Source organism: Chironomus tepperi, unplaced genomic scaffold (assembly GCF_022539635.2).
Source record: "Chironomus tepperi strain 1889 unplaced genomic scaffold, CSIRO-AGI_Ctep_v1 contig_364, whole genome shotgun sequence".
In the NCBI taxonomy this organism is placed as follows: domain Eukaryota; kingdom Metazoa; phylum Arthropoda; class Insecta; order Diptera; family Chironomidae; genus Chironomus; species Chironomus tepperi.
The window spans coordinates 2,181,717-2,203,336 of record NW_027226486.1 but is presented as its reverse complement, the minus strand read 5'-3'; the positions used below and the strand labels follow the sequence as shown (position 1 = coordinate 2,203,336).

At 33.2% G+C, this 21,620-nt stretch overlaps 1 protein-coding gene across 1 annotated transcript in view; it reads right to left on the bottom strand.

Moving 5' to 3' along the window:
- The window catches only part of btsz (bitesize), a 144,904-nt gene extending 124,300 nt beyond the window's left edge, over positions 1-20,604 (bottom strand). Inside the window, exon 1 of the mRNA XM_070646591.1 lies at positions 20,132-20,604. Within this exon, the coding sequence (XP_070502692.1) occupies positions 20,132-20,451 (320 nt within the window). The 5' untranslated portion in view covers positions 20,452-20,604. The remainder of the gene's footprint in view (positions 1-20,131) is intronic.
- Between the last annotated feature and the right edge of the window lie 1,016 nt (positions 20,605-21,620).

Here is a 21,620-nt window from a genome sequence, read left to right as displayed (position 1 = left end):
TGTGGGACATCTTGGTGGTAAGCCTCGATTGAAACTGTATCTTGTATGTGGTTCATGTTGCACTCACACTTATGTGTCGCGACACAAAGGTTGCGCACCCCTGACATAAGCTGTTATATAATATAATCCTGAAGACAAACAGGTCTTAATAATTCTTTTGTTTAGACAGAACTAGAAGATTTATTCAGTTTTATCACGAATGTGCTAATTGTAGGGTCGATAATCTAACAAGAATCTATGGCTAATAAAATAGAAAATATGGAACCATTAATATTGTTATCCTAATTGATGTTGGATATAGAACAATAATGTTAATGGTTTTGTAATCTGATTTTGGCTAGTTATTGACGGAAGAAATTAGATAAAAATTATCAATTAACTTAATTTTTTTTAAGGGTGCTACATAAGTGTTTGATTATGTGTGGGATGGATGGAGTGTTGTCACTAAATGGTTTTGATGGAGGATGCTTTAGGAGATGTAACATATCATAAAGGAAATAGGATTCTCAGAGTTGTGATAATGAGCATATTATAGTATGTTATCTGTCTGTCATTGATTGTTAGTACGGTAATTAGTAAAGCTACACTAAAAAGCATGTAAATCAAGATAATTGGAAGTAAATTAAGATGGAGGAGATGATTTGCTCATTTCCTTGTATGTATCCCAAAGATTGGAAAAGGGAGGAGTGTTAGAACCATTCATAACACTGAATCCGTCCCTGAATGTACGTCAAGGTCTTGAGATAGGGATTTTGACACCCAACACCACTCCCTCTCGCACCCTGAATACTCCCTTGGATGTATGTCTAGGTCTAGAGAGTGAGGGTGTGCAATTCAATCTCCCGACCCCTTGAATACGCCCCTGATTATATGTGTAGGTCTAGGAAGGGAGAATTTGGCACTCAAACCTTCACTTCACTTGAAAACGCCTCTAGGATGAATGTCTAAGCACAGAGAGGGAGGGGTTGACACCCAACTCTGCATTCTTCTTCTATTTCGCCCTTGGATGTATGCCTTGGTCTAAAGTTAGAAGACTTGATATCCAAAACACCACCCCACACCATCAATACTCCACTAATTGAATGTCTGGATCCAGAGAGGGACGGATTGACACGCAACCCCATATTCCCTACTGGATACGCTCCTAGTTGTATGTCTAGGTCTAAGATCAACTCTCTAAGCTACACAACAGTTGCGACAACTGTTATAACACCCTCAATAAGCAAAAATGAGTAATTAAACCTCAAAATTCCCAAATTTCCATATTAGACGTCACTGCTTTTCCATATTAGACATCACTGCTCCACATCTCCAAACTAGTTTCTGCATTCACAAAAAAATTCTCAAATTTAGTCGAAAAAATATTTCATCATCTCTAAAAAAATTGAATTATTCATAAATACGTCTATGGATAAAAAAATCACATATGTAGTCTGAATATGCTGCTCAGTAAAAGCATTTCAATTTAAAGCATAGCAAAATTTTTAATGGAATTTTATTCAAGGCTTAAACGGTTCTCTGAAATTTGACCTTACAGGCAATGAAAATTATTTCAATTGTGCATTTACAAATCTCAAACCAGATCTGTAACAATGTTGAATGACTCATTTAGAGCTTTATTGTTTTGTGGCCAATTTTTTTTTCGGCATCTAAAGTCGTGAGATTCATTGAATATTTGAGTATATCCCATTAATTTTAGCATCAAGTATATCACGGACTTTTTTTTTTTCTTTTTGGATGTAATTTGAACAGCCATGAAATTTCTTAATTAATTAATGCTAATAATTATACTTAATGATAGGTTGCCATGTGAGCAGCATAACTTTTAAGATGAAGATGATTTTAATGGAAGAGGAATTAAATTGCATGTAATTTCTATAAGTGAATTCAATTACTTGATAATTATGTGTTATGCAAATTTATTATTGGGAATATTGGCAAATTTGAGTATGGGAGAAGCATGCTGTTGGCAGACATGAAATTATAATTTTGATGCCTGGATTTTTGAGGTGTCTCGTCTAGGTGTCGCCGGTAGAAATAATTATTTTTGTTAGATAATTATGGTTTAAGTAGGTATGATAGTTGCTTGAGGCATAGCTTAAGTTCTGGTATTAATCTTGTAAGACTTAGGAATACCGAACAGCACAACATGTTTGCTAGGACACAGCTACGTTGCCATATTAACTGTGAGACGCATAGTAGCTCCGATGGCTTCGTGATAACTATGCTTTCTGGAAAGCCCGGTCCCGATAAAATTTCAGGATCGAGATGGATTGAAATTTTCGAAATTTCCCGGGAAACCCCGATTCCGATCCCGATAGCTAGAAAGTATAGTGATAGCTGATTTATATCCATTTAATGGTGAAAATTGCGATTTATCCCATTGTGCTATTTGGGGCTAAAAGTGTAGATAAATGTCATGAAACAATTGACGAACAATTGTGGACATTGAGACACAGCAATAGCACAAGAAATTAGCAGAATTAGCCGTTTTGGATAGAGACAGTAACCTGTTCAACCGCTTTATTGACGATTCCCTACGATTCGCAATGGATCAATAAGAACTAATCATCATCATCAAATGTCGTGAACCATATGTCATGTATCGTTTAGTTCGTGGCTTATTACTTAGGTGTGTCTCGAAAAGTGAAAGGTTGTCTACTACTGACTAAGTGCTATGCAATGAGCAGTGAAGAGAGAAAAGGGTTTAAGTAAGCATTGTGCCACGTTGGCTAAGTACACCTGGAAGCTCAGTAGGTAAGAACACTTTACATGGCCCACTCGGCAAGGGTTCGAATCTCATTCTGACTATCGATATGAAAAAGTGAACATTCGTTTTTAAAACCATTACTATAAAGGCTTAAATGCTGGCAACACAGCGACGATACTTAGAATCAAGTCGTGCCACTTGGGAGTGGCAACAGCTCTATATCTGCCAATCGAGTCACTTAACTATATTATTAGCAAGCAGGACTGTATCATAATTTCGCTAATTTACTGCACAAAATAAATTAAAAATTTGAATTAAAAGCAATAAAAATCACAAAAAAAGCTCATTACTTAATATACTGTACATATTATTTCCCCGACACATGAAAAAACACATTCAGATTAATTTCAATTATTTAATTTATGTGGTTCCAAAATAACTAAACAAAAAAAAAATTGTTTTAGAAAACATAATGAAACATTTGTCTTTAATTAAGCTCCAAAAAACTTTCAATTCCGCAGACTTTTTTTTTGTTGTGTTTGTTGCATTTAACAAATTATTGTGATTTAATTAAATACAATATAAACCACAATTTTCATATTTTATTTTAGTTTTTTTTGTGACATAGTTTTCAACAATAAGGGACAACAAACTGGCAGTGAAAGTCACATTTTAATTTCTGAATTTCTGACATCATTTAAGTGTGATTTATGCTAGAATGATGTCATGAACGATGCTGTTTTGTAGTTGGAGTGATGCAGAGTTGAAGAATATAGTGTATTTTAGGTTTGATGAGGGAGTCTCAGGTTTAAATTAAGGGGGTCTCAGATTTGAAAAATTCAAGAAATATTGCAAATTTTTATTACAAATCTCAATATAAAAAAATTCTTAAAATGGAAACTAGCTTCATTTAGTTAATCCTGTGAGGGGGTCTCAGGTTTTGAAAAAGGGGGTCCAAGGTTTGAAAATTCCAGAAATATTTCAAATTTCTATCTCAAATCTCACTCAAAAACATTCTTGTTATAGAACCTAGCTTCATCCGATGAGTCCAATGAGGGGTCTCATCTTTTAATAAGGGGTCCATGCTTTAAAAAATCCCGAAATTATTCTAAATTTCTACCAAAAATCTCACTCAAAAAACATTCCTTAAAATGGAATTTATCTTCTTCCGATGACTCAAAACCACAACAATTCTGTCTGTAAAAAAATAAAAAATTTCTTCAGCGCCACGCTCAGGTAGTCAAAAGCATTCCGGCACCGCACTTAATAATTCATAAAAAATTCAGAATCACGTGAACATTATGTGCATTTATTTATCATTCATTGCCAGTAGTTTCTTCAACTCTGAGTTGAATATTCATCATCGCATCCACGAAAAAAAAGCAGTCAGTAATGCTGTCTGTCCTTTGTTATATTTGGATATAACTCAATGGTGAATAAATAATCGGGAAAAACGAGAATTTTAGCTTTTTTTGAGAATGAATCTTTAAAAAATCAGCATCGACTGCTGATCAATCTGTAAATTGATAAAATAAAGTCCATCATCTCAAACAAGACTTATTTTTCATCATGACTGTCAAAATCCAGCAATAATAACAATACAAAGTTGCATTTTATTGACATTGCGTAGGAAATGCCACAATATATGACTCAACTGTTGTGTGTATGTGACTTATAGTCAAATATGGGACAATACCAAAAATGCCATAAATAATACATAATGGTACGAGACGAACAATGCAATAGAATGTATACATAAGCGCATCATATTTCCCATTCCTACCTTCTCTATTTCTACGTCTTTTATTCTAGTTCCACATTTATTTATTTATTTATTTTTCAACTTTTTCTTATTGTATAAGTGATATTTCATTTGAAATAAAAAGGCACTGTACAAATATGGGGGTCTATGGTTTGAAAAATTGTCGGAATTTCGAAAATTGCTTTTTAAAATTGAATTTTTTCGTTAAAATTTGAGTTCAAATTTGAAATTTCCGTTAAAAAATTCATAAAAATACGCAAAACTATTAAAATCAAAATTATTCAAACCGAAGACCCCCCAACTGCACATTCTTTTCACACAGACATGACTATCTAGACATCAAGAATAATAAGCAGGCTTGCAGGGTGGAATTCTTAATTATTTTTTCTTTCCTGGTACCTTTTAACACATCAATGCTGCTTCTGAGTAATTTAATGAACAAGTGCAAATGGAAAAAAGAATGAATGGCTTAAAAGTGTGAAAAATAAATGAGAGGAATTACGTTCGATGAATTTTTTTCTTTCTTTTTTCATTCAATTTAGCAAAAAAATATTCGGAGCAGAATTTTGTGCTGATTCAGAAGAATTCATTAGTAAAAAGTGGTGGAACTGTGGATAGATCATTAAACCTTGATATTTGTAATTTTTGGAGGAAAAATGGTTTTTAAAGGAATTTATTTTTCATTTTTTGGGGGTTTAATTGTTTATGCTGAACAAGAAATTTTATGAAAATATTTACATTTATATTCAAAAATTATCCTTCATGAAACAAATTACAGGAGGATTTAGAAGTGGTTCCTCGTTGAGTTGGTGTACAAGGGAGGATGTAAATAAGCGAGGATTTATATTGGAAATATTAAGGTGTTGAATTGCCCTGTTTTTTGATGATTAAATTTTCAGTATTTTTCAAGTGAGATGAAATTCTGGATATTAATGCGGAGCAGACCCGATCTGCACACATTGAAAATTTGAGTGTTACTGAGTCAGCTAATGGAAAAGCCGAATTCTGACTCCAATGCTGCCAAAACGTCAAGTACATATCTTCCCTAGGTATTCCTAGTAACTACTAAATACACCGTAGGTGACCAAGCTTTGCGTCGGGATATGCTGTTGAAAAGAAACTATATCGATACAATCTTGCTGGAAGGATGACAGTCTCACAGTCCAAAGAACACCCTGAAACGACCGTTATACTTAGAACCAAGTGGTAGAGATTCAATAGCCGAATTTCTTTTGTTTTTGAGAATTGGCTGACACATCACTCTTAGTATAACATATTGATCTGTATCTCAAAAAGGAAATTGATGGAATTTTTTAATGAAGAACTATAGTATATCGAAGAATGTCTCTAGCAGTAGTTTAATGCAAACTTTGTCCATTTTCTTAAGCAATATAATTTTACGGAGAGTACATGAAGATCTAAATCGGGAATTTTAGTATAAATGGTCAATTTTAGAATTTAAAATCAGAACATATAAGCCCTAAGCAATAAACCTGGACGGCATGTGAAGAAGAATCAATAAAAATATCATTCGTCAGGCCAAAATTAGTTTTTGCCTCAGGACTGAGTCGAGTCTGCACGAAACTAGATTGTTCGACAATTGTCATAAGTTTTCAGGCAAAGAACTAGAATATTCAATCTTAGAACAACACAATTATGGATTGAGACTAGAACTTGACTAGAACCAACGAAGAATGCGTTCATAATCCCTAAAAAATTGCCATTAACAGCACAAACTCAATTTTTCAATTAATCTTCCAAGATTCGGTTGTAAAATTAATTCTTATAAGGAGAAGTACAGCCAAAAAAAGTAATTAAAATCTAATTAAGAAGCAAAATATTTGACTAACCTTTTACTGTCGTTATCGCTTATATTTTTGTGCTCCTACTTGAGTATGTACACCTTACTTCTTATATCTGAATTATATCTTATTGATGTCGACGACGAAAAATTATTTTTTTTTTTTCACTTTTCTACGTGCTTAATTAATTTTTTATTCCTTCTTCCTCACCATCTCATATTCATATTTAAGATATCAATGGTGGATTCTAAAGCCTTCACTTATTTTGGATCAAAAAGAACTTTTTTTTCATCTCTTTTATATTTGCTTCAACCTTCAATAATACAAAAAGTTCTTATTCTTATTATTATTCAGCACTAACACACCACGAAGAAGGCATGAAGAAATTTTATTTCAATTTTTTTTTCGGGGGTCATAGGTTTGAATAATTGTATGATTCTATAAATTTGCAAAATATCTTAAATTTGAATTCAAAATAACCGTTACAAATGAAATTTTGAATTTAAAATTGAAGAATTTCGACAAAATTCAATAAAACCTCAATTATTCAAACCGAGGACCCCCAAAAAAATTTCATTTATTTTCATAAAAATTGAATAACTTCATACACTTAAGATGTAATATATTATAATTCCTTAAAAACACCACAGCACATCCGCAAGAAGAATAATCACTTTGATCATCCACAAAATAAAAATAAAAACTCGGTTCGCTAATTAATTTCTTTTAATCCTCAAAGTCTTACTTCTTTCTACTCTACATTATAAGATAAATAACTCTCGCTTTACTCTTGTATCGATCTTAATTCTTATTACTTCTTCTTTGTTCTCGTTTTATTTGAATCGAATTAAATTATAAAAAAAAATTATTTTACAACCGCTCGGAGCCCAATAACGAATGGAAATGAGAAACATTGAGGTGTTTGCAACTTCAAACTCTTGTTTTCGAGAAACTTACTTTTAAAGCAACAACAACAGCGATAGGCTTACATGTTGTGATGTTTTTTGTGTGTCTTTTCTTTAATGTTTTTTACCTGTTGTTGCTTTACTTCTTTCTTCGTTGCTGACCCGACCGTGCAACACCTTTTTATTTTTTCTCTTTCTTCTTTTTAATGTTCTTTTGAGAATGGATTTATTCTACAGGTTGCATTATGTACATATGAATGTGTGGAGTGTTGCATGTCTATGTATTGTCGATTTCAATGCATTTGTTGCGCTTTTCGTGTTCTATCTGGATTTTTTATATCGACTGTTGAGATTTTTGTAGGGGGAATTCATAAGTGATGTTTATGGATAAATTTTGATTTATTGACTTTTGGATTGTCAGAAAGCAAATGATGCTGTTAAAGATTAGTGCTGTTCAAACTTATTTGTACCATTTAAAGGTTATGAATTATGTATAAAGAATTATCTTCAAAGAGGATCGGAGATTTGGATGAAGGAGACCTTAGATGCTCCACTATGGATACGCCCCTGATTAGGTCTAAATGACAGTTGAAGAATGGCAAATAATGAACCCCAAGACCGTACCCCGTGCTCTTTGTTGAACCTCTTACATTTATACTTAAGTTCCTGAATCTATGTTCTCATGTCACATATGTAGCTCTAGCTCTCTGTACTATCTACAAATCCAACATCATTTACAAACACATCTCCCAATTCCCAGCCACTTTCAAGTGATTCATTACAATGAGGCGCATTCGTTCATGCATTGTTATTACCGTCTGGGCTGTAATGAGCTTTTAAGCGTTATTTTTTATTTCAGTTTGTTTCATGCAAACTTTTTATTTTTTTTTTATTCAAACACGAAAGCTTTTTTTTGTCTCAATTTATTAATTTTTAATTCGCAATTGTAGATGGAAGTCTCATTTGAAATTGATTCCACTTGGGGTGTAATTTCTCATGTTTTTGTATGTTGTTTAGTGTTTGGAGAGCCGCTCAATTTTCTGTTGAATTTTTTATGAATGACTTGACTAATATTTAATTTAGTTTGAAAAGTTTTTTTTTTTTTTAGTCAGTCTGATGATTGTCACGTTGGGGCTATTGTTGTTCATTTAATAAATGAGAATTTATTGAGAATGTGAAATGAGTTTTTCAAGTTTGGTTGGATGTTTGGGGTTGTTTGGGTTGAGTGATATGTTACCGATCGGCACAAATGATTCATGGCAGCCAAGTGGCCAAGTATCTGTCATATGACATCCAAGTGACTGTCATATGACATCTAAGTGAGTGTATGACAGTCTAAGTGAGTGTATGACAGTCTAAGTGACTGTCGTATGACATCTAAGTGACTGTCATATGACATCCAAGTGACTGTCATATGAAATCCAAGTGATTGTCATATGACATACAAATTGCCATGAAAAGCGTGTGCCGATCGGGATCATTTTTGAAGCTTAGTATGTTCTACATGTCATTTTAGAAAAGCTAATGCAATCTTCATCAATTGTGGGAAGGTTTGCCTGGAGTAAGAACTATATAAGACCCGGGCAGTACACTACAAGGACATATCATCGTCATTATGACGCTTTGATGTCAACACGGCTACCTACCCATACTCTGGCAATTTAGTATCAGCTCTTGTGATTAGAAGAGCTTCAAATTAGCTTCAGTGCTTCACTAAACCTAATCAGACCCAGCCACCTCTTTTCCCATCCATAACAATCTCCTCCCCCGTCATCCAAAGTCCACAAGAGCCATAACCCCAGCATAACATTTCTAATCCATTCCTCCACATTTGCTTGACACGAAAACTTAGTCCTATGCAAAATTTTGACACAATAAGAGCGACGAGAGAGAAATTAGTCATCAGACAGATAAAGGACCAACTCTATAAATATGGAATGAGATGAAGCAATCTTTTTTCTACTAGAAACTTGTTGCAAGTTGTTGGCATTTCATTTTCATCATTGTCTCTCTATCATTCACGAGGTAGGAATAGGAAGAAGAATGGTAGTAGATAATTCTTTTTTATATCCTTCATAGATAGATATGTCACTTCCTGTAGAAACATTTTTATTTGCTTGTCTTCTACTTTTTTTTTTCGTCATACTTTAAGTCATAATATTGGGACTTGGATATGAGGATGTGTGTTGTTTTAAAACTTTTTCATGTTTTATGTCAGAATTTTTTTTTGAGAGAGAATGTGAAGCTATTGGTTGTGCTTTGTCTAAACAGTCTTTGGGGTATTGTTTTATTTTTATAGATAGATGTTCAGTGTTGGTATGGAAGCAGACAGTCGTTTATGCTAGTTCTATCATAGAGCTATATTAAGTACAATAGATTCTATCGTAGCCGTTGCCCTGACGTCACGGTGACGGTTGTCAAAATGTCACTGTGACGATTGCCAAAATGTCACTGTGACGATTGCCAAAATGTCACTGTGACAGTTGCCTAGATGTCACTATGGCAGTTGCCTAGATGTCACTATGGCAGTTGCCTAGATGTCACTGTGACAGTTGCCTAGATGTCACTGTGACGGTTGCCCAGAAGTCACTGTGACGGTTGCCCAGAAGTCACTGTGACGGTTGCTCTGACGTCACTGTGACTGTGGTCCTGATGTTATCTTGACAATTGCCCTGAAGTCACTGTGACAGTTGCTCTGAAGTGACTGTGGCATTAACCATGAAGTCACTGTGACAGTTGCTCTGACTTCGCACTAAAAAACAACTCTGACCTAAAACATCGATCCGAAAACTTCAAATTTGGGTACACATCTCTAAAGATAGCTCCGAGTCAAGACAATTATTGATTTTTGTTGTTCATCATTGAGCTTTTGAAGCTTGCGGCATTCATTCAACCTCGTCGTCAGTCAAATTTTTTATTCTTGTGAGAATTAACAAAATAATATCCAATTACACGAAACCCTTTTTGCGGCAACTTGAACAACCGTCAAGTGATCAAAATAATCACCGTGACAAAAAAATTTTACCTTCCTTTTTTTTTGTAGCTTCCTCAATAAATTTTTTGGTAGAAGCGCTAAAGTCATCCCAAAAAGTTTTTTTATGATATTTTTTTATGCTTGTTCCTCTTTCTTGTGTATGTGCAAGGATGGCAACATGACAAACTTTTTCTGTGTGTACGTGGACCTAATAATGACATCAATTTTGAGTCTATCGACTATGTACTTTATCATGTCGATTCATTCAGTCGGATGATGGCATATGGAATTAAGATTTTATGAGCTTTTTTGTGCTTTTTGAGCTTTAAATTTGAAAAGTTAAATTGCAGATTAAAAGTACTTTACACTTTTCTGTAATAGAGTCAAATGAAGATGTCACAAATGTTATATCTGAGAATCTAGCATGAAGCAAATGGAAAATTCAAAAGTTTTATTGTAAAATAAATTTTAGTATCATTTATCAGATGATTTTTCATTCTAAAGCGAGGTGTAAAATTTAATGGAAGAGATTTATCGCATAATGAAGATCTGACTGTGAATTAAGATTGTGAAATTAAAGACTTGAAATGAGGATGTTTGTCTCATTTGATTAGTAAAGTACCTAATAAACTGATGATAATGTTACGTTAAATTTGAGAGAAGGATGTAGATTATTGCAGGAACAATGGGGAAATATATTAGCTTTTTAGGGATGCTGACATTGTAGTCACGGAATGGAGAACTGAAGAAGCTTCATTAACTAAAGTTTCTAAGTCTGGAGTCGAATTTTCAGGTGGTGTTACGAGGCGGCATGCCATGGTATACTTAGACCACTAAGCACACCCGGAACGGACTAAAAACTCATGGAAGGAAGCTGTCGATAGAAATATTTGGTATTGGAGATGTTTAGGCAATAGAGCTTATTTTAGTCGACATCTATCCGAGATCGAGATCATGAAAAACTGGTAATTTGACATAATATCAAGAGATCCTGTTGTAATTCTCAAGTAATGCCCCATTAATGGTAAAGATCTATACACTGTCTAGGTTAAGGTTTCCAAAAATGGGAATTTTCCCTGGAATTCCCGTGAATGGGAATGGGAATTCTGGAATCCCTAGTCTAGGTCCTAGAAACCTTCAGAGCAGAATAAAAGTTTAAATTGACATCATGCCAAGCATTTCTAACAACCCCGATAGCTTAGTGGTGACAACATATGACCAAAAATCGTAGGACGCGAGTTCGATCCTGATTCGGAACAGATTTTTGGGAAATTGTTCATTTTTACGTTATAAAGTCAAGAATCCAGTTAATAAGTACCAAAATTAAGCTTCAAGTTGATCCAAAACCTACAAAATTCGTGAGCAAATTTGGATTAGCTGTCCATTATTCATATCCAATCCTAAATTTCATCAACAATAAACTCATAAAATCAATATCCTGCAAATGCAATTTACCCCTTACAGATCTCATCAATAATTATTGTTTTTATGTAATCTATAGATTGAATATAGTTTCACTGAGCCATTACTAATGAGTGCAGATTCCTCCGTCTCTGAACTTACGTAAATTGACTCATCATAACCTCAATTTATCAATTATTCAGCTTCAATTAAATCTACATTAAAAAGTTATGCAGTATTGCAATTTAATTTAAAAAGGAATGTATATCCAGATTGTTGCTGATTGAAATTCAATCAATCAATTTCTAAATATCATTTATAAATCTAATTTAGTTCCATTAACTTCCTTTTGTGTTGTTTTTCCTTTTACCTCATTCATGTGCTGTACATAGAGATAATGTCATACACAAACGATGATGCTGAATTATTTTATTTTTATTTTTAGTATCAATCACGTCATTTATTGTATCGTTGGTGCTTACACCTTTTACGTCAACAAAATAGCATCCTTTTCAGTTTATTTATAATTTCAATTAACTTTATCTTGCTTTTTTTATTATTATCAAGTTAAATGGTGCTATACAGCACCCTTTTGTTTCCATTTATGTAAAAAAAATAAAATAAATTAAAATCTGAAATTGACTTCATCAAACTATATACACATATAGTTAACGTAGGCGACGTTCATAGTCATCGATTATTTTTTATTCTTCTACTTAACTACGTACCTGTTGGGATTAAAATGACATAAGCAATTAAAGTAATTCCAAATTAGAGAACTAATCAATAGAATTCATAATAATAATAAAAAGTAGAAGTTTATTACAATTTTGATGATTTCATTAAGACTATTGAGAGATTAAATATGTAGATTTGCATTCATTATTAAAGATTGTTGCTGGTTGGATCTAATGAGAGTGTTTAATTAGGTGCTGTATTTAGATTTTTAGATATCTTACGAAATTCCTGGCAAAAATTGATGGTAAATTCAGAAATGGCAAGTTTCTGGTCAGTATCGACTACACGAGTCCACGAAAGTACGGACCTAATCGTGTATAATCACAAAGTCATGTTGTTTTCTTTAAAGATGCTAGACCAACAACAAATACACTTAATTATACTTTTAATTAAATACTAAGAATTTAATCACATAAAAAAAGTTCTTAATTTTGATAAATATTTTTCCATAATATTGCCCAAGTAACCAAAGCAACCATTCATCTTTTGGTGACATTTTCTCTCAAATCTTTTCGAGTTCGTTCAACTTGCAAAAAAAGAGAAATTATAGGTCGAGTTTATTCCTTTTCTTTTTACATCCTGACATTTGCAAATCATCAAAGGAAGTGGTTAAATTATTCCCACACGAAAATCTTATTAAAGGGTTTCTACAGGATACGGAATCACCATAGAGAGTAATTTTTGTGATTTGGTACATTTTTTAAAAAAGGCTTAAAAAATTGTTTTTCTGGTTTGCACTAAGTATGAACATAAAAAAACGTTGTCATGACAACTAGACAAATAGATCTAGGCATAATTTCCCCTCATTACTACTAACAACGTAGTTAAGTCCAACGATATGTTTCATCCTACAAAGTAAAAAGTAGACATGATGATAAATAAAGTGTTAATGATACTTTTTTTGTAGTTCCAAAGGGAAAATGTGAAAATGTGATTACGAGAATGTGTGTCAACGAGATACAGCAAATGATGAAATACCCTTGTTGACTCTTTATGGATTATTTATATGCCTACAGGAAATTTTTCGTACCGCGTTTACGTCAAGCATTGAAGGTGTCCCGAATATACAACTTATGTCCCGTTTTATTTAAGAGCAGGAACAACATGGAAGTGTATCAGCTCTTTAGGGATGCTGATATTGTAAATTGAGTCAAAGTGAATAGGCTTCGATAGGCAGGACATGTGATTGGAAGACCTGTGGAAGCTTCAGTAAATAAGGTCACGCGGACGGTCAAAGAACTCATGGAAAGATGCTGTCGATTGAAATAGTATCGCATTTGGAATCGGAAATTGGCAACCGGTAGCAGGCGATACAGATGGTTTTAGGCGATATCTGAGGGAGGTCATGAATCAAAATTGATCTGTACGGTCAGCAAAGTCAGTAAGGTCCATTTTATGAAGAAGAAATTGACCAAAACTTCTCATTCAGACCATCAATGCTTACATCTCCAAGACATTTCCTAATTCTAGTCAAAGACACAATTTCAATACCCAAATGTATTCATACCTCCCCCATATCTAATAAGTAGTCCTCTCTTCTACCTACTTCTATTTACCTTTACACTCCATCAGCTAAACCACTTTCTATTTATGTCCGTGATATAAAAAAAGTTAAAATACTCTCGCATCATCATGAAGCTTATTTGTTTGATTCTTGACTGAATATGAAATCTAAACAAGTGAGGTTCTTGTGCGGTTTAGCATAACAATGAGAAAATTTCGTTTTTCTATTCATATATGATAAATATAGCGAATAATTCTTTATATTGTGGTTTTTGAGATGGATCATCATAGGAGCTTATTACCCAAAATATACAATATACGAAGGAAGGAACTTGATTTCTTTACTGATCCTCTTATTCATATTTAAATATTGAAAAAGTTTGGTATAAAAAGTGAATTTTTTAAAGTTATTGAAATTATGATAATTCTATATTGACAAGGCTGAGTGACTTACTGTCTTAATCAGTTGTGGACAACCTGTGTGCCGCGGTACACTAAGATGATAATGGTCTGAATCTAAACCGTACATGATGCACGATTTATTGCATTTCCAAGAATCTTTGATGTGCCGCGACACAAAGGTTGCCCACCACTGCCCCAAAATGTATTCACCATCATTTGGAAGTCCACGATTCTGCCTTTATCATTTTATATTTAGCCTTAATTCTGTTGAATTTGGAAAATGTAAATAATGACAGTGATTAGGACACTTTTTCGTTTCATGACAGTCAACTTGATGGGCTAAGTTAGTATTTTCAATTGCTTGTTTATACAGTCGTGAAATTCACGGTCAAAATATTTACATTTACTGTGTGGAAATATGCGGATTTTATTTGTCATTCTTGGAAATATTCCTTTTGAATGCCTTTGTCGGATTTATTTTATTGAATTTATCATAAATGTCTAAAGGTTCAAGTTGTATGGATTTCGAGGAAGCCTCCTACACTGTGTTTTAAGTTGAATCAATAGAGAAATAACACGTGTTATTTTCTTTTGTCTATCCTAAATCCTTGATGAATTTATTATTGTATGAGGAGTTCAGTAGGATATCCATCAAAGACTCGACCCTCATAATGGACTAATTCGATTCCTTTGATTATTTATTTGCGATTTAATCGATGTCGTTATAATTCGATTAACAGGGTATGACTTCTTTACAGTTAGGGATGAAATCCCGAGCAACACAATGTAGTATTTAGGGCGTTGATCTGTCGCTCCATTGAAATCAAGGCTAAAGTGCCCAGGCAGCTGATTTTACCACGTTTTTACCTCAAAAACGATTGAAAAATTTTTTTCAATCGACTTATGTATTTCTCCCTGGAACGTGATAGGAATTTTAAGCACATTTGGAGGGAATTATTGATTGAGAGAAAATTCTAGAGAAAAAAAACTTAATTTGTGATGTAATGTGTTGGATGTTGTTGTTGTGAACATCAAAGGGAATATTTTGGGGATGTTTTTAAGGAAGAAAATAACTGAATTAGAAAGTTTTCATCCTATTTAAGAGCAACCCTCACTTGGAGATTTCATCCTGCAATATTGGTTGAGTTTTGAGTTTGTAAACAATTTGGATGATTGAATTGTGCTTTAAAATTGTGAGTACAACAGTAAACATTAAATTTGACTGACAAAGTAGTCTAGATAATGTGAAATCATGAATTTTTGACAAATGGAAAGCGCGGGAAAATTCAAATCTTTCAAGATTCAAAAAAATAATCAAAATATCATTGAAAATTAATTAAATTAAATTTAGTCATTATCCTTCTAGTCATTAAATTGACTTTACGTTCCAAGAAAGCCATCATACATCAAATATTCCAAGAAAACCTTGATAATTTTGTTTGTATAGTAAACACAAGGAAACTCAAAATTATTTCAATTCTAGACCGTTATTTCCATTGAAATTTCCCGAGGCAAAAAGCATAAACAAAATGGAGGAAAATTATTAATGCTTAAACATTTAATTATTAATTATTCATCATCATAATTATAAGCCCCAAATGAGAATTACTTTCCCTGCTGTTTCATTGTTATTATTTTCCCAAAAATTTTATTCACGGTAAAATGTCGAAATATTTTTCTTAAAGCTTATTCTAGTCGCTGAGTCGAACATATCAACGTTTGAACATCTGATTGAATTTTATACTTCATTGCTGTATCAAAAAGACAAGGAAAGAGAGTTTCATCAATCAATCAAGAAATGTATTTAAAGTTCAAATTTGAATCTACAAATTGAGCACATTTATTGAACATTTGTTGTTCGCTTGACTTCTGGAATGTGTATAGCAGGAGTGTATTAAGGGTCAATCCTCCGGGATCGATACAGAAGGTCAACCTCTTAGATTGATCCAGAGGGTCAACCTCTTAGATTAATCCAGAGGGTCAACCTCTTGGATTGATCCAGAGGCTCAACCTCTTGGATTGATCCAGAGGCTCAACCTCCCGGATTGATCTAGAGGGTCAACCACTTGGATTGATCCAGAGGGTCAACCACTTGGATTGATCCAGAGTGTCAACCACTTGGATTGATCCAGAGGGTCAACCTCCAGGATTGATCCAGAGGGTCAACCACCTGGTTTGATCCAGAGGTCAACCTCTTGGATTGACCCCGAAAGTCAACTACCGAAGAATTCCTGACTACTCCCCATTACGTACAGCAACAATCAGGAATACTCATTTGTTTGAGCGACATAAATTCAGCATGAGAGCATCACAAATAGCAATTTATATTAAATTGAATACTGGAGCTAAAAAAATGTGATACAAGTATGAATATCATATTGACATTTCTTTCATTTTTGTATGACTTTTTTTCCCTTTTTCATCATCAATCTCCAGATACACATTCTATATGATTTTTTGTTAAATAGAGCGAAAACATAAATAAAGGAGAACAATTTTTGTACATTTCTTGTTTATTGGAGGATTAAAGCTTGTTATTTCTGTTAAAGATGATATTTTGGAGTTATTAGAAATATGAGAGAAGAATTAAAGACGATTCAGAGGGTTTATTTGATGATTTATGGTTGTTAGAAGAGATATTTCTTTAAAAAACAATAATTCCCTATTCAAATTATGCCTTAAAGTTAACATGACAGTTCCGGACGATAAAGGGCTCTATTCTGAAGTCATTTGGGAGTCACAATGAGCTCATGGACTCCTGATATGTAGATTTCATATGAATTTCTTTGGCTATTTTGGGCTTTTTTGCGTAGATGCGCATACAGAACAATAAAAACCGTTAATTTTAAAAATTTGAATTTTGCCGCATTTTTTGGTTCATACTAAAATTAAAAATGTACAAATTTCTAACTATTTAGACGATTTGGTAGACAATTTTGTTATTTAAAGGCGTGCTCATAGTTTTTAAGTCCTTTAAAATTATATAAGTAGCTAAATATAGTAAAATTTAGCCAAAATTAAAGGACAAAGTACTGAGGTGATTTAAAATTCAATTTTTAAAATTTCATAAATTTGACTTCAATTCTTCTACAAAATGAAAAGAATCAAGTCAGTTTCAAAATTAGAAATAATCAATCGCAAAAATTGAAAGCTGAGATAGGAAACATCTAAAAGTTAAGTATTGTGCAGGTACCCTTCCTCACCAAACATTCTCTAAATCCTCAAATTCAAAACTTAACAATCTTTGATTTCATCATCAAAAATATCCTTAAGTCTCATAATTTGTTCTCAATTATTTTTTCTATATTCTCAGAATTTAACATTAAATTGCCATTAGGTACATCGACTTAGTAACTTATCATCAACATCCACTGCATGCAACTGAACTCTTGACTTCTCTTAATTCTTTTCAACTTTCAACTGATGTTGAAACAACAAGCACAAATAAAAAAAATAAAAGAACAACAACTTGACATGAAGGCATTCGCGTATGAAATAAATGATGAAAATAAAGAAATGCGAAAGATTTTTTTCGACAAGTGGGTAAGGGAAGTGAATAAATAAAAGGCAAACAAAAAAAAAAAATAGCAAAAAAGCAACAACATATCAGATAAACAAGCATGAAATGATACACATGAGATATGGATGGATAAAAATCTCATCTTATCTTATTTTGATACGAGATACAGTATGTAGTGTAATCAGTAAGAAGCACGAGAAAGAAGCTCATATGGTAAACGTGCCAAGTGGCTTTCTCACAAAAACATATACAAGTGTGGGGCAACATGTCGACATAACGATAAAAAAATGATAACTTTGTTGATGTGGGAAATGGAACCAAATATTTAATCTAAATTATGTCATAAAATATTTCCCGCACTAAGCTAAACTGTTTATTTTATGATTGTGCTGCTCTCGTGTCTTTATTTATCGATTTATCATCGGCTTTCTAATGATAACGCTAATTATTTCTACTCTATACTCTATACTCGATGTCTATGTCGAAATTTCCGTCTGTCTTCTTTTTTTGTTTACATCAAGTTTACGCTTATTAGTGATTGCTAGTAATAATAATATAATAATAATAATAATGCTTAGAATTAGATCTGTTTGGTGTCGGAGTAGAGTTGAATCTGGAGTATCGAGTCATTTATAGACAATTCTGCCATATGTAGGCAAATCTGCTAATTCAAGGATAAGGCCACCGTAGACGAATTGTTAGGCAAATGATAGTAACCCTCACTTTTACGAAGTCATGGGTTTGATTCCTACCAGAACAGCATTCTCATTCTTAATTGCCTGACTGACACAAATCGGGTAATCTATCATAACTACCCGATCCCAGGCCGGCTTTGATGACTCCGACTTTGATGTCTGATCCAGTTTAAATCTGACACCATTCCAGAGTCAGACAGGCCTGAGCCCGAATTTATGATTGATAAGCCGACTCGTGATATTTGAGGTAATTACAATGAATGTTATCAAAATTATAAGAATGTTCCTGCATTACAATCTAGACCAACTTAAATTCTTTCAAAAAATGACTGAAAATTCATTTTTATTCATCTTGACTGTCTATGGCACAGCCACAAAGTGAATATAATAATCAAATTTCCCATTTATCTAAATTATGAAAGATTGATTGCTATGAATTTTTCAAAGAGAAAATGCTCAGGTGTATTAAATAAAAGCAGATACCTAAATTTACATAGACTTAATGAAATTCATACAGCTTCTCTTTAAGAATGTAATGAATTTTAAGGTATATTATGACGTATTTTCACAATCAATAAATATGTTAAATAGAGATATATGTATGCACAACCGAGCGACACAAAGCTGCATTATTATGTTTTACATGGTTGGGTTATGGAAACCCGAATGACACAGGGTGGCATTATCCATACTATACATGCCTGGTCGATCAAAATCCTAGTGAAACAAAGGATCTATTAACATAGTACACACTCGAATGACTATGACAGCCATTTTGCGGAGATTCATTTTTATATGACGCAAAACCTTTCTGCAGATAGCTGCATGGAGTTAAGAATTCATGGGAAATCTTTATGACCCCCATACAAATTCCGTCGTCTCCTTTGTATCACTTAAAACAGAAAAACGGACATGGAATGGAAAGCCGAGCATGGAATGGAATCCCGGGCGACATATGACAGGCAAAGGCAGCCAAATAGAAACAAATTGGAGTTCACTTGAACTCCTACAATTCAGTGGCTTACAAAAGGCTAACGCTTCATGCCACGACGAAAACTTCTTGGACTTAGAACATTCTATGGGCGAATCCAAAATGAATTCAATATGGCTGTCCTTGTCAGTATCTACTTTGAGTCGCTCGGGTCAGTCAAGCTTCACAACAAATCACCAAACAAAGGTAAATTGATTTAAATATGCTGAATATTTGAGTACCTAATTCATCAGGAAATAAATTTCAAAAAAATTCAAATTTCAAAAATTTAACAAAAAAAAAGAGTCAGATTTCATTAGCCAATCAAAATAGCAAGCAGGTGCTTCATTCAAAAAAAAAAAAAAATAAGTAACTGTCTATAGGTGGTTCATCAATAGCATAAATTACTTCAATTTACATTTTTAAACAGCTGTCAATATATTCAATCCATAGCTGCTGTAGGCATTAATCAATCAACAGGAACAATAACGAATTTATGCGGAGGATATGAAGCTACTTTTTTATAATTGTTTCATAAACACGACAAATGCAATTCAAGCTCTCTACGTGAGGATTAATGCGAATTTATTTTTTTTATATCAATTCCAATTTTTTGATTGTTAATGCGGATACATAAACATTCGATATGGATATAAGGGATGTAGCAAGGAGGATCCATAATCATCAAACTGTATAACTGGCTACATCCCTGAATATGAATAAATAATCAAATCATATTTTGTACTCACATGATACGTGCTGAATCACGTTGTCTTATGGATTCATCACGACTTAAAACATCCAAAATAATTGATCGTTCATGATCCGTAAGATTATCGAGCACCTGACTGGTTTGTATGGCTAAATCAGGACCCAAGGCATGCAGTGAATCATCATTGATATTATTGTTGTTATACATTTGTTGGCTACTGTCTGTGGTCGTTACAACATTTGATATTGTATTATTTTGAACATCAATGTTTTGTGTATGACGTTGTGTGACATTTGATTGTGTTGTAATGGAATTACATGGAGTTGGCGGTAACCGAGCTCTTTGTTGATTTGACATTTTCCGCTTCTTTTTTTTTGTATATCCCCACGACCGAAATTCTTATTTTGACCTTTCACCCTCGTACGCTAATGTATTAGAGTCGTGATGATTCCTCTCGTTCCTCCTTGCGTCTCTTATGTATATACACAACCAAAAAAAAATGTTTATATCCTGCAGAGATATTTTAAAAAAAGAGAGACAACATTATCATTAAAGTTTATTAAAATTTAATGTCATTTTTATGAGCATCGTACATCATGAGTTCATTTCTGTTACTTCTTTTTATTAACACACACACACATCAACCTACTTTATGACATCCTATTTTTCATTGTCTGAAGGAATCAACGCATATATTAATCATGTGAACAATAAAAGGGCTTGTTTGTTAAGCTCTATACTTTTTTAATAATAATATTCATTTGTGTCTTTAGAGAATTTTTTTGTGGGAATGGATTATGGATGGGAAAATTAGAGGATGTAAGTCATATGTGATGAGACTTTAAGCTGATTAGTCTGGGAAAATTGAAAGTTTGAATGGAAATTAATTGGGTGTGGATGTAAATCATGGAATGTGTGTTATTGTTGATATGCTGTATGTGCTGAAGGAAGACTGTTAACCTAGTTAAGCAAAATGATATTTATGATGCTAGATGAGAACAATGTCAATCACTTGGCTGTCAAGACAATGCAATTCTTGGACTTTATGGAGTCAAGTACTCTTTGGAGAGGAGAAGTTGCTCAGTTGCCTTTAACTTTTAAAACAAAAATTGAAAAACTCGCTAAAAATATAGAACAGAGTTGACAAAACTCCTGAAGTCGAACTACTCAGGACATCAATTTGAATTGAAAATCCGACTTCAGTGAAGCTTGAACTCCACTTCTTTTTGGATTCGGATTCTAAAATGACCTGAAGCTTGTTTGAAGCTTTCTACATTAAAACTCAGGGCTCAATCCTGTAAAATGTCTAAGCTAAATTGACCGAGAGTTTTAACTTACAAGAATCCAGTCAGCTCTCTTCATAACTAAAGAAAATATGTAATAGCTTCCTCTAAGACCCTTAAAATCCTACAAACTTACTTGACTGTCAGATGAAACACACTTTGAAATCTTAAAATCTTGATGAAAAATCGAAGTAAATCTTAAAAATTTTCCTAATCATTGAGTTGATCAAATTGTTAAAGATT